Source organism: Rhamphochromis sp. 'chilingali', assembly GCF_963969265.1.
Source record: "Rhamphochromis sp. 'chilingali' genome assembly, chromosome: 14".
Lineage (NCBI taxonomy): Eukaryota > Metazoa > Chordata > Actinopteri > Cichliformes > Cichlidae > Rhamphochromis > Rhamphochromis sp. 'chilingali'.
Genome location: NC_137941.1, coordinates 35,363,666 through 35,376,122, shown reverse-complemented (window position 1 = coordinate 35,376,122; position 12,457 = coordinate 35,363,666). Strand labels below are relative to the sequence as shown.

The 12,457-nt window shown below is 41.9% G+C and overlaps 1 protein-coding gene across 1 annotated transcript in view; it reads right to left on the bottom strand.

Annotated features, from left to right (window-relative positions):
- The window catches only part of ttn.2 (titin, tandem duplicate 2), a 218,262-nt gene that overhangs the window by 95,809 nt on the left and 109,996 nt on the right, over window positions 1–12,457 (bottom strand). The window contains exons 115-134 of the mRNA XM_080904000.1: window positions 12,160–12,257; window positions 11,886–12,054; window positions 11,102–11,371; window positions 10,444–10,710; window positions 9,741–10,019; window positions 8,988–9,396; window positions 7,401–7,525; window positions 7,032–7,298; window positions 6,589–6,858; window positions 5,651–5,950; window positions 4,685–4,987; window positions 4,240–4,427; window positions 3,818–3,932; window positions 3,422–3,712; window positions 3,170–3,321; window positions 2,664–2,811; window positions 2,183–2,482; window positions 1,689–1,976; window positions 1,312–1,608; window positions 476–662 (exon numbers count right to left, since the gene is read on the bottom strand). Coding sequence (XP_080760126.1) covers window positions 476–662; window positions 1,312–1,608; window positions 1,689–1,976; window positions 2,183–2,482; window positions 2,664–2,811; window positions 3,170–3,321; window positions 3,422–3,712; window positions 3,818–3,932; window positions 4,240–4,427; window positions 4,685–4,987; window positions 5,651–5,950; window positions 6,589–6,858; window positions 7,032–7,298; window positions 7,401–7,525; window positions 8,988–9,396; window positions 9,741–10,019; window positions 10,444–10,710; window positions 11,102–11,371; window positions 11,886–12,054; window positions 12,160–12,257 — 4,723 coding nt within the window. The remainder of the gene's footprint in view (window positions 1–475; window positions 663–1,311; window positions 1,609–1,688; window positions 1,977–2,182; window positions 2,483–2,663; window positions 2,812–3,169; window positions 3,322–3,421; window positions 3,713–3,817; window positions 3,933–4,239; window positions 4,428–4,684; window positions 4,988–5,650; window positions 5,951–6,588; window positions 6,859–7,031; window positions 7,299–7,400; window positions 7,526–8,987; window positions 9,397–9,740; window positions 10,020–10,443; window positions 10,711–11,101; window positions 11,372–11,885; window positions 12,055–12,159; window positions 12,258–12,457) is intronic.

The following is a 12,457-nucleotide window of genomic DNA, read 5'->3' as shown; positions in this document are numbered from 1 at the left end:
AATCACTGAATTAACTTTTTTTCTAATAGGTTAACTTATGGGACAGGTGCTTTGTGAAAACAACAAAAGTAACCAGATCAGTTCAGTCAGTTTCAGTCTGGTGTTACTAAACCACACATTTGTCCGTGTACAGGGGTCGCTCATAAATTAAGTCTAAAGTTCTTATCTCCAAAAATGGATTTGATCCAGAGAGTCCTGGATAGAAGGTGAACCTGGTAACAGTGAAAACCTTTTAGATGCTATAACTTGTTTTGACCAGCCACCTATCCCACGTAGTTGTACTGTGTTTTTATAGTTAAGAACACATTTCATTTCAGTGAAGTATCAGAGAAAACAGAAAACATCAGGAGCACCAGTACTTTTTCTAATATTCCTGAGTTTAAACTTTTCTGTTGGAAATGTACATCAGCACACTAATCTACCAAAGAAGCTCAATGTGTAAACATCAGTTCTGAAATGTGACAGCTAGGCTCACCTGTAGTTTGTGTCTTTGACTGGCAGCTTGTTGCATCTTATCCACTTGTCATGGTCAGCTTCGTATCTCTCCACCCAGTATCCAGTAATTGGGCTTCCTCCATCCTCATCGGGCTCATACCAGTTCAGATTCAGAGAGTCCTTTGCAATATCTGAAGCCTCCAGCTTGTAAGGAGCCCCGGGAGTATCTGAGGACAAGATCAGATGCATCAGGTTAGTCCAAGTCATGAAGACTTGATGTACTTGACCAACTAGGGACCTGAAAGTAAAAACGCCTGATTATGATAAATGTTCCACACTAAACTCTTCAGTTAGCTGAGAATCAACAAGAACAAGAATCTCTCACAGGATCTTATAAAAAAAAACCTGTACGATTAAGCTGTTTTTCCATCTTAACCTCCTAAGACCCGAACTCTTCCACGGCAGCATTTTTAATTTCTCTTTGATATTTGGGCTGATTGGGACCTGATGAATGTAAAAACAAAGAATTACCAGATTATTTTTTTTACCTGATTTTTGTTTCTAAGAAAAATGAGAGCCACAAATGAGGATATTCGTTTAAAATTTCATTAGAACAGTAGCAGGATAATGTCCTCGTAAGTGGATATCAGGCCCTTGTAGAGCAAAATTGAGTATTATGGTCTAAATAACCCAAAATGTGATGTCCACATATGTGGACGCAGGTCCTAGGAGGTTAATGCTGCATCAGACATTTCAATCCAAACAAACAGAAAAAATACTACTGTATATGAATCTATACATAAAAGAAAACTGGAAATGGACTCATCTACAAATGGAAATTTCTGTTTCTAAGATATTAGATGTAAGGTAGCCTACCAAAGGGGTATTTAGCAGTGATTGATGGGTGTTCAGCAGCTGGACCAACACCAAACTGGTTTTCAGCAAATACTCTGAAGATATAGTCCTTGAACTTGATCAGACTGGTAGCTTTGTATGTGGTCAGCTTCACAGTGGAGGACAGTCTGTGCCAGATCTCACTATCAGCAGCTCGCCGTTCAACAATATAGTTGGTAACTTTGGAGCCACCATCATCACGTGGAGGGTTCCAAGCCAGAAAGCAGGACTCATTGGTGATTTCAGAAATGTCAAAAGCAGCAGGGGGACCAGGCTTATCTGTTTTGAAGAGCAGATTTAAAATTGTAATCAGCAGAAACGGAGAATCTGTACCTTTCTCGGTCGTTAATTGATCTTACCAAGGATGTTGACATCCACAGTGGCAGTGGCACGACCGCTGCTGTTGGTGGCTTCGATGATATAAGTGGAACTGTCATCTCTCTTTGTCTTGGCGATGGTAACCATGGAGTGTCCTGGCTTGGTGTCGATGGACACCCTGTCGTCTGGTTTGAGGACCAGGTCGGCTTTGGTCCACTTGACTCGTGGCTCAGGCTTACCTGTCACATCAGCAGGAAGTTCAATCTTGCTGCCAGCCTTAGCAGTCAGACCAGCCAGAAGCTTGGCATCCAGCTGGATCTCTGGAGGCTCTGCATAGAAATTAAGGACAAGAAGTCAGTCAGTAGGTGGGCATTGAGATGCCATAGTCACAATAGAGTAAAGAGGACAGCAAGCTCAGTGTGACCACATAAAACTAATGGCTTGCTTATACGGAGTTTATACGAGGGAATAACTTGTAACGTTGGATTACACCATATGAAATTTCATGGTCCTAAGAGGACTACATCACAAGTACCTTTAGGATCAACAGCCTGGATCTCATCAGTGGCTTTGCAGGGCCGGCTGGCTCCAAGTCGGTTCAGGGCTCTGATTCTGTAAGAGTACCACTGACCCTCAATAAGATTCGTCACCTGGCACTTCAGCTCAGGTACCAAGTCCCCACAGGGCTCCCACTTATCCGTTCCTCTCTGACAGCGTTCAACATTGTAGCCCCGGATGCCGCTTCCGCCATCATACTTTGGCGGCTCCCAGGTCAGGAAGATGCCACTGGCTGACTTGTCCCTCCACCTCAGGTTTTCTGGAGGGTCGGGGACAGCTGGAGAAAAAAAACAGTTGGAGCGCTTAGAAAGTTTCTCAGAAGCAGTTTAATCGAAAGGAAGTCTCGTGTTGTTCTGACTCTACGTGTACGAAGAATGTGTTTAAGTATTTTGATTAATAGAGACAGCCAGTATTGTCATTAACATCAATGTTACACATTGAACACTGCCTTTACTCACTTGCAGGAGAGGAGACGTTAACTGGCTCGTCAATATACGCTGGCTCTCCCGGTCCACATTTGTTGCAGGCGGTGACTCTGAACAAATACTCCTTCCCTTCAACCACGTCAGTAACGGTGAACTCCAGATCCTGGATCCCTGTGGTCACCTTAGAGAAAGAAGAATTAACATCAGGCTTAACTGGTCCTTCATCACCATGTGCAGTCCAGCTAAACATTTCTTCATGACAGGCTGGGGCCATGGAAATAGTATGAGGGGAGATATTATTGAGTGGGTGATAATACTGGAAATGCACTATACGAGTGCCAGTCAGCAGGTGTTGTTACGATTCGGCTGTTACTTGTTCATGAATACCCAGAGCCAGCTAATTACAGAGCACTCTCTCTCTTACACGTGTGTGTGTTTTAAAATATAAAATTACACTTTTTTAATTTAAATATTAGATGACACATTATGTAGTGATCAGCTGGTTCAGCACACTCTGAAAGCCGATGTCACTGTTGTACCTTGACCCAGGTCTTGCGGGACACGTCTCGTTTCTCCACCTGGTAGCCAATCAGAGGACTTCCTCCATCATGCTCTGGAGCCTCCCAGCTCAGGTGGACATGCTGCCGAGTCACCTCAAGGACCTTGAAGTCCTTTGGAGCACTGGGTGCAGCTGGAGACACAAACAGAAATCCGATGACACAATTTTAACAAAAATGTAACATTTGTCAAGGCTCTGCTCAGTTTTTTTAGGGAAGATTTTTAAGGTGTACCAATAACATTGACTTCAATCTCTCCAGAGACCGATGTGACATCATTCTCCAGATGTAGCGTGTAGATGCCTTTGTCTGGACGGACACTCGGAGTGACCATTAGTTCTGTAAATGTTGACTTTGTCATGAGGAAAACCCGCTCATCATGCACGCTGGATAGCTCCTTCTCTCCGAAGGTCCACTTAGCAACAGGTATTGGATATCCAGTTATGGGGACTCTGATGGTGAGAGGCTGGGGAACAATCACTTCCAGGCCATCTTTAAAAGCACTCAGGTCAAAGCTTGGACCAACTGGAGAAGAGACAGAGGTTTTAACGTGCCTGCCTTTGCCAAGGATTTTACTATGAAGGAATAGCATATGAATAAAATAACTATGAACTAATTCATTAATCTCACCATGTGGGTCGTCAGCTAGCAGAGGTCCGATGATGTTTGAAGGCTCAGAGACTCCGGCAGCGTTTTCAGCAAACACTCTGTAGTTGTACTTAGTCCCATATTTCAGACCTGACACCTGAGGCAAACGTCAGTGAGGGATTACAACAAAGAAATGTCAAACTTTTAAAAAACCTTTTATTTAAAAGACTTTAAAAGACAGTTTTGGGAGGTTTTTACTTTGAAATAACTGGTATGCCTTTTTTAAATGACAGGTTTTTTTAAACCCTCGCTGGAAGGCTTGTTTTGTCAATTATCTAATGACACGCTTTTAGCCCGAAGCAGCTGATAAAGGGCTTTTACTCAAAGGTTGTTTTTGGTCACAAGACACTGAACATCAACGAAACAGCTACTCAGGTTTGCAGATGATTTTCTTTGATTTGTACCTTGTAGAAGAGGTCAGGGCAGAGACGGGCGTTGCAGCGGAGCCACTTGTCAGAACCGTCCTCACAGCGTTCAATGATGTATCCGGTGATCATGCTGCCTCCGTTCTTCAGTGGAGTCTCCCAGGTGAGCTGCACTGAGCTCTTGTTCTGGTCCTGCCAGGACAGGTTCAGAGGGGGGCTGGGACGCTCTGCAGGTGATCAGAAAACACCAATTTTAAACCTGTTAAGTTAGAAGTATCCTAGGGTAAACCAGTGTGTGTGTTACGTTTTACCAGGCAAGAAAGGTTGACACTGAACTAGTTAAGTTGCTTTGGAGTGCTAGCTTCTTTCTGTTCAATATTGATTTTCCCTGATTTTGAGGGACAGACTAACCTTATCTAACCATTAGATAATCATTTTCTTACTTGAAAGGGTAACCAATCATCTTTCCATGAGCCAAACTCACCGATTGGATCCATGATTTTGACGGGCTGTGAGGCAGCACTGGGTTTGCCGACACCGGCTCTGTTCTCAGCTTTCACTCTAAAAATGTACTCTTTATTCTCAATGACATCATTAATGATGGCACTGAGGTCATCAGGTTTGGCCACCAGGACAGGAGACCACTTCACTGACGTCCTGTCGCGGAGCTCAATGATATAAGAGGTAATGGGAGAGCCTCCATCTGATGTGGGAGGCTCCCAAGACAGAGTGCAGCCAAACTTGGTGACGTTTCCCACGATCACATTCAGAGGAGCTTCAGGAACATCTACAGAGATAAACAAAATATATTTTAGTGAACATGTGTTCAAGCATCCAAGTATTAAAGTATATATCAAGTTAAATTTGCACCTCAAAGATCTTGAACTTGGAAGTTTGGGCTACTTTTGTCCACTTAACTAGACTGTTTAATTTCCTTTCATCAAAATATCAATGCTTCTGTTTAATCTGAAACATCCTGTGGCTCATAAAGAAGCTAAGAGAAAGTTGGTGGCTGTGTAAAGGAACAGTTTAAAATAAAATATCATGGGTTATTTTGAACTCTAACAGAGTAAAGATTTTAAAAAAGAAACAAGGATATGAGCAGAACAGGTCAACTTAACTTCAAAGATTTGGCATGTTTGTTATATTAACACCATACTCACCATATTCAGATAATTTGATTTAGCCTCCGTCTAATTCAGTTACGAGAACAATAAGCTAAGATATCAGTTCATGCACTACAAATTTTTATCAGTATTTTGCAATATAAAGTCTCTATATTTATAAAGTTAAACTATTGTTTGTTTTTATTTTACCTAAAAAAGTAACATCTCTTCAACTTAGTTTTATATCTTTTTTGTTACCTTAAAGTGAAGCTTACTGTCTAACATCAGAACTACTTTACATCATTATTTAAATGTGTGCAAAAGATAAATACAGTAAATCTCACCAAACTTGTTCTTAGCTTGCACAGCTTCGTCAGTCTCCACAGTGGGTCCGCTGCCAACCCGGTTTCGGGCACAGACTCTGAATAGGTACTTGGACTCCTTCTGGAGGCCGGTCACTGTGTACTCAGGACTTTCGGCATGGTCGGTGGCCAGTGTCCAGGTCTTACGTTTCTCATCACGTCTCTCCACTATGTAGCCGATGACTTTACTGCCGCCATCGCTCTCAGGCTCCTCCCATGCGAGGCTGATCTCACCATCTGCAGTGTCAGTCACCTGGAGGTTCTTCACAGGTCCTGGGACATCTGGAAAAAGAAAATCACATTATAGGATAAGATAAGCAGCCTATGGACATCTACACTACAGTATCAGCTCTGAATGAAGAGAAACCCGTTCTAAAGTTTATTCTTAATCACAGAAACAGCAGATGTGAAAATACCACACGACACCCATTATTTTGTTGTTTTAAGTATGACTGGTGCTTTTAAAGTTCACTCGTTATTATGGGATTTGAGAATTTTTATGCTTTTCTTTTTGACAATTAAAAATAATGTTTTGCACCTTTTCATGCTGCTTCAGCTACTTTTGAAGGAAACAACCTGCAGATTTAAGTAACATTCATTATGTATGGGGTGAGAAATACTGAGGCACTATGTATCATCTGAATTAGATTAATATAGCAGAACACAGCTTTTGACGACGTGTTGTCCAGATTTGGCTTCACATTTAACATTAATGATCCCAATAGTGGTCAGACTATTTAAAAAAACTAGCTTGTACTAGTAACTATTTTATCTCTAATATCACACGTAATTACTATAAAATCCTTGTGGAAGCTGCAGTTCAGTGTAATTTTAATTGTAAACTGTCTTAACACTAATTTAGTATAATTTTGTTTACTTGTAGTTAACCAGCTGCTTCTACATAACAAAGGAGACCTTACCAATGACATTCAGGTTGATGAAAGCTTCTCCCGCTCCATGTTTGTTTTTGATGATGATCTTGTAGGAGCCCTCGTCGACCTTCTTGGGGTTCTTTAATCGGTACTCTGTGTGCTCAGCTGAGGTGTAGATGTTGTCTTTTTGCAGACTCAGGTTGTTGTACAGCCAGTCAGCTTCAGCTTGTGGATAGGCACTGTAGGGGACGACCATGATAACAGGCTTTCCAACATCTGTGACGTAGTTCTGGTCAGTGGTCTTTATCTGAGGCACAGCTGCAAGAGGTGAGGAATATCATCAGTAGCACATGTAGCAGGTACAATAACTACTGAACACAACACTGATTTTTCTAAGTAACCCATGGCTCACTGGACAATGCCTTGGACTTGGACTGCAGTAGCAGTGACTGCAGTGACAGTTATTGTATTTTTTGTGTCTGCACTCTCACCTGCCAGTTCCAGCCTGGCCTTTGCATCTTTATCCTTGGCAATGACTCTGTACTCTCCCTGGTCCCGAGGTCTGATCTCACAGACCTGCAATCTGTGGACTTTACCCTCGCTCATCATCTGGTATTTGTCTCCCTGGACAACGGTCATATTGTTCCTCAACCACTTCACCTCCACTCTGTCTTTGTTGAGCTCCACCTCAAATACAACGTCCGAGCCTGGAGGTTCAAACACGTTCTGCGGGGGTCTGATGATTTCCACTGGGGTCTCTGCAGGACAAAATAACATTTTTAAAGCGGTCACACCAAGCAGGAACAGAAGAGGAACTACATTCTACTGAAAACTCTTGGAGGCAACACTGAGGATTTCACCTTCAACAAAAAGCCTGGCCCTGGATTTCTTCTCCTCCACACCACAGGCATATTCACATTCATCATCAGGTCTGCATTCCTTGATGCGCAAAGTGCAAATCTTTCCATCTCGTTCAAATATGTATCTGAGACAAAATAGTGAATTGTTTAAAAGTAAAGAAGGAGACAGATTCCAAAACAGTAAAGTGTAAAAACGGAGGACACTGTTCATCAGGAAGAATTCTGTGTGGATACAAAAATAAACTTTTGTTTTTTCTCCTTTGTAAATGTGTAAAGTCATTAAGTCTGGGAGTTACTGCAGTTTGTGATTTGGGGGTGCAGTGTAGCTGGCCATGCTAATTTGTCCTGCTCCGATTACGGCTGCTAACTGAGAGTAATTGTGCAGGAACGTGTGTTCAAAAACAGTGAAATTACTGAGGGCAACTTCTCCCTTTGTTTTTGTTGATTAATTTGTATTTATACAGTACCATGCAAAAGACTCAGCCACCCCTCATTTCTTTATCTTTTGTTATGACAGTGGGAAACAGGTGTGGTGATTTATTAAAACACGTGCACACATGTATGGATTACAGTATGAGGAAAAAAGCTTCCCTAAGGACTGGAGGTCCCTACATATGTATGTCTAAAAGTTCACTGAACTTGGATCTGCACAGAACGTTTTCCTTCATTGTGTGGTTGAACCTGGCATAGCTGTAGGCTTCATTTCTATTGGCTGAGCAAAGGCAAGTCACAGGGTGCAGCGGTCAACTGGTTTGAACTGGGTTTTTTTGGCCTTTTTATTGGCTAGACGGAGAGGCTGAAGGGAAAGCAGATTGAAAGAGGGAACATACAGTAAAGGGCGGCAGGTTGGACTCAAACCCGGGCCAGCCACACAGCATATGGTTGCCTGCTCATCCCAGTGAGCTAAACCAGCGTCCAACTTGCTTAAACTTTGGCCGTGGCATGCAGGAGTACTCCTTGATGGCGTGCATGTGCTTTGCCTTTCTCTGCAAAGTGGTAAACCGTTATTGTGTGGTGCAAGTAATAGAAATGATTGCAGCACTAAATGGGACGTGCTGTAAAGGATGCCCCCCTGGGTGAAGTGTTTCGGGCATGTCCGACTAGAACGAGGCCTGGTGAAGACCCAGCACACGCCAGAGAGGTGACATCTCTGTGAACTCCTTGACATTCCACTTATTCAGGGTTTACCCGGCCCCGGATAAGCAGAAGAAAATGGATAGATGGACAGATGGAAAATGGACTGGGCTGAAAGTGAGTAAAAAAAAGCAGCCAGTGCTCAAACACAAACAATAAAAAACCTTCAGAAGGCCTGGAGATCTATTGCTCAGGACTACTTCGAACAATAGGACATAGTATGGCTCCTTGGAACCAAAGTATGAAGAAATAAGGGGCGGCTCGAGACCTTTGCACAGTACAGTATATATTTAGTACTCTGTATTTACTTATAATATAAATATAATAAGGTTCTATAATGAAATATATTAACAGTGAAATCAGTTTGGTCTTTGTTGTGTTGGTCACAGTTTAAAATTAAATGAACAGAGTGTGTTCACATCATTCACAGAGAAAAAGAAACGTTTCACACACCTGGGTCCTTCTCTGATCTCTCGGCCATTTCTGTACCACTTGACTTCAGCTTTCTCTTTGGTCAACTTGCATGTAAATTCTGCGTCCTCGAACTCGGTGATTGTTTGGTCTTTTAGGTGCACGTTGAAATCCGTCGGTGCCTCGCTGATGATGAGCTCTGCTGTGGCTTTGTCATCTCCGGCTACAGCTGTGTATTCACCCTCATCGGCCAGGGTGCAGTCTTTGATGGTAAGAGTATGCTTGTCTTTGTCAACTCTGTAGACAATGCGTTTGCTGAGGGTAATCTCCTCACCGGCCTTCATCCACTTCAGAGTAGCATTGGGCCTGTTGACCTTACAAGAGAAGCTGATGGTCTTCTTCTCCTGAGTGTCAATGTCCTCCGGGGGAACCACTATTCTTAGACTCTCCTCTGAAAAACACAAAGTACAGTCATATTTCAGACATTAATACTGTAGGTACTTTGGTACTTTGCATTTATATACTTTGCTAATAATACATTGGACATCCTACAATTCTCCTTCTCATGCCAAAGGTGATCTACTGGACCAAGTCTGAGGACTGTTGTTTGGTGAACCCATCATCATGTTAGAGATGATGTGAGTCTTATAATGTGATACATTAAGTGCTCAAAGTAGAAATCATCAAGTGATGTACATGTTCAGCAACAATACTCGGTGATGTTTCACTTTATGTGACAGTGGGACTGCAAACACAACAAAACATGCAGCCATGCTGCTGCCAGGAACCACTCACCCCTGATGGTCAGGCTGCAGTTGCTCTTGGCATGCTCTCCTCTCTGATTGGTCAAGTTGATGCTGTAGTTGGATTCGTCTCCCTTCTGGACATCTTTGATTCTCAGGGAGAAGACATTGTCTCTCTGGGTTATTACGTACTTGCTGCTCTCAAATATGGTGTCGTCGTTCTTCAGCCACTTGGCCTTTGCTCCCTCTGTGTTGACCTCACAGTTCAGGACGACCTCCTGACCTTCTTTGCCCTCTGTGTCTTTTAGAGGAGTGATGATTTTCAGTCTCTCTGCAGAAAATAATAGAGCAGACACCAATGAGAATATTTCTGGGTCATCTGGACAAAAGACTTTAATTTCAAACGGCTGAACTCCTTGAGCCGGGGAAGAAACAAAACCCAAAAATGACACCTTCCTGCACTGCAAGTACTTCTAGCTAATATTACGTTTCAGAATGTGTTGCCAAAAATATTATTAATAAAAAAAGATATACATTCAATATGAAAAAGAAATTTTACTTCAATAAATTCCTATATTTTGCTTCATGCTGCCAATGTTGAACAAGACTGATCTCGAATGTAAATTGTTAAATACAGATTCAGGGAAAATGCTTAGTGTACTTGAAAAACAAACTAATTTAAAACTTCATTTGGTCTCCCGGGAGCAGGTTTTCTTCCCATTAACTGAGATAAACTTAAAGTGGGCAGGGCTTACCGAGCACAGTAAGGTCGGCGCTGGCTCTAGTTGGTCCAATCATAACTATGTATCCACCCTCATCTTTAAGTTCACAGTCCTTGATTTCAAGGATTCGTTTCTTGCCATCGGTGACTATCTGGTATTTCTCTCCGGCCTCAAGCTCCACGTCATCCTTCATCCATTTGACTTCATAGGTCTCCTTGGATACGGAGCACGTGAACGCTGCCTTCTCTCCTTCCACCACTTCTAGGCTTTGTGGCCTTGAGATGAATTCAGCAGCTAATTCTGCAACACAGGAAGCATTTCAGAGCTTAGAGATGGGTTTATTTCAGTGAGACTAAGGCTTAGAATCGGGTTTCTTTTAGCCACATGCTAAAAACGAACATTTCCTAGAGGCTGTCACATTTCAAATCAAGTCAAATCAATCAAGTTATCTGAGAAAAGGTTTGTATTTAGGTGCTTCAAATTGTAAAATATCCTATAACAATGGCCTGAAATTAACCAAAACCTAACCTTTACCCAAGATGGGTTGCAAATGGAGTGATATATGTTGAAAGGTAAGGGTTTAAAATAATAAATCCTGATTTTAGATTTATTTCTCTGCATTTTCTTTGTTGTGTGTGTTACTGCTCTCGCTGTTACTTTGTTCCAAGTGCCTTTAACATTTTTTGCGTACCATTAATCTTGAGGTTTCCTGAAGTTTTGTTGCTGGAACTTAGCCTGCAGTTGTACTCTCCAGCATCAGACATGTTCAGATCCTTGATCAGGAGTATCCTTCTCTTCCCATCTACAATTTGCTCATAGCGGCCACCCTCTGGCAGCTCCGTGTCTCCTTTGTACCAGATAACGTCTGCGCTGGGTTTGGAGACTTCACAAATAAGTTTTACACTGTCAGTCTCAGTTCCCTCCACATTGAACAGGTTCTTGGTGAACCTTGTCTCCTCCTCTGCAATGAAAGGAATCCTCCATTAGTTGCTTAAAACCTTTTAATACATTTTTAACAACATATATTTTAGCAGTAAACTGCCATAACTGCTATCATGCTCACATCATTTATATCTAATTCATAAAACTCATTCAGCTTCAGCAAAATTATGTTAAATTATCAAATCAATCTGTCCACTTCTGCTTATCCAACTCATATTCTAATTTCACTGACTGATCTCCAAATCACAAACATTTATTGGTCACACAAATGTAAAATGTGCTGTTTTCCTTGATTTATTTAATTTAATCCAACTAAACCAAACTGAAGAAAATTGTAATTTTCTGTTCTTGTGATGGTTCAAATATCTGAGAAAAACTTTACTTTGAGCATCAGAAATTGTCAAATATTATCTTTAGCTTTGAAGAACTGAACAATTACATCTAACGTTAAATAATAAAATCAAGTAACCAAACACATTAATACGTGTATGAAGAAAGAGGCTGTGATCGAAGAAGAACTTCTTGATTCTTACCAACGACAGTGAGCATGCCAGAGGACTTTGAGGTCTTTGCATCACATTCGTATTCAGCCTCATCGTCAAACACAGACTTGTGGATGATGAGGATGTGCTGGCGACCTTGTGCAATAATTTCGTATTTCTTTCCCTTTCTGATTTCATTTCCGTCCTTAAACCAGCGGACCTGTGAGATGTGAAGGAAGAGGTCACTGAGAGCAAGATCAGTCCAAAGAAAACATGAAATGTAACCTTTACTGTAAGCTCATCTGGCAAAAGCGTGTGTTCTCACTTTGACGTCTTCTCTGGACACTTCACATTCAAACCTGGCTGATTCCTTCTCTACAACCTCGACGTCGTGGAGTGGCTTTGAGAACTCAATGTGTGGAGCTATTCAGACAAAGAGAAGAGACTCGTTAATACACTCAGTTTACCACCTCCTGGAGGGGAGGTTACCTTAATAGAAGAGCAAGGCCAATGTATCCTCTGGGCTTCATGTGGAAGTTTCTTTACTGTTTTAAAAGGCACTTTAACTTTTGTGGGGAGTTTGTGATTTGTGATTTGACAAATGAGTATGTATACAGGCATGC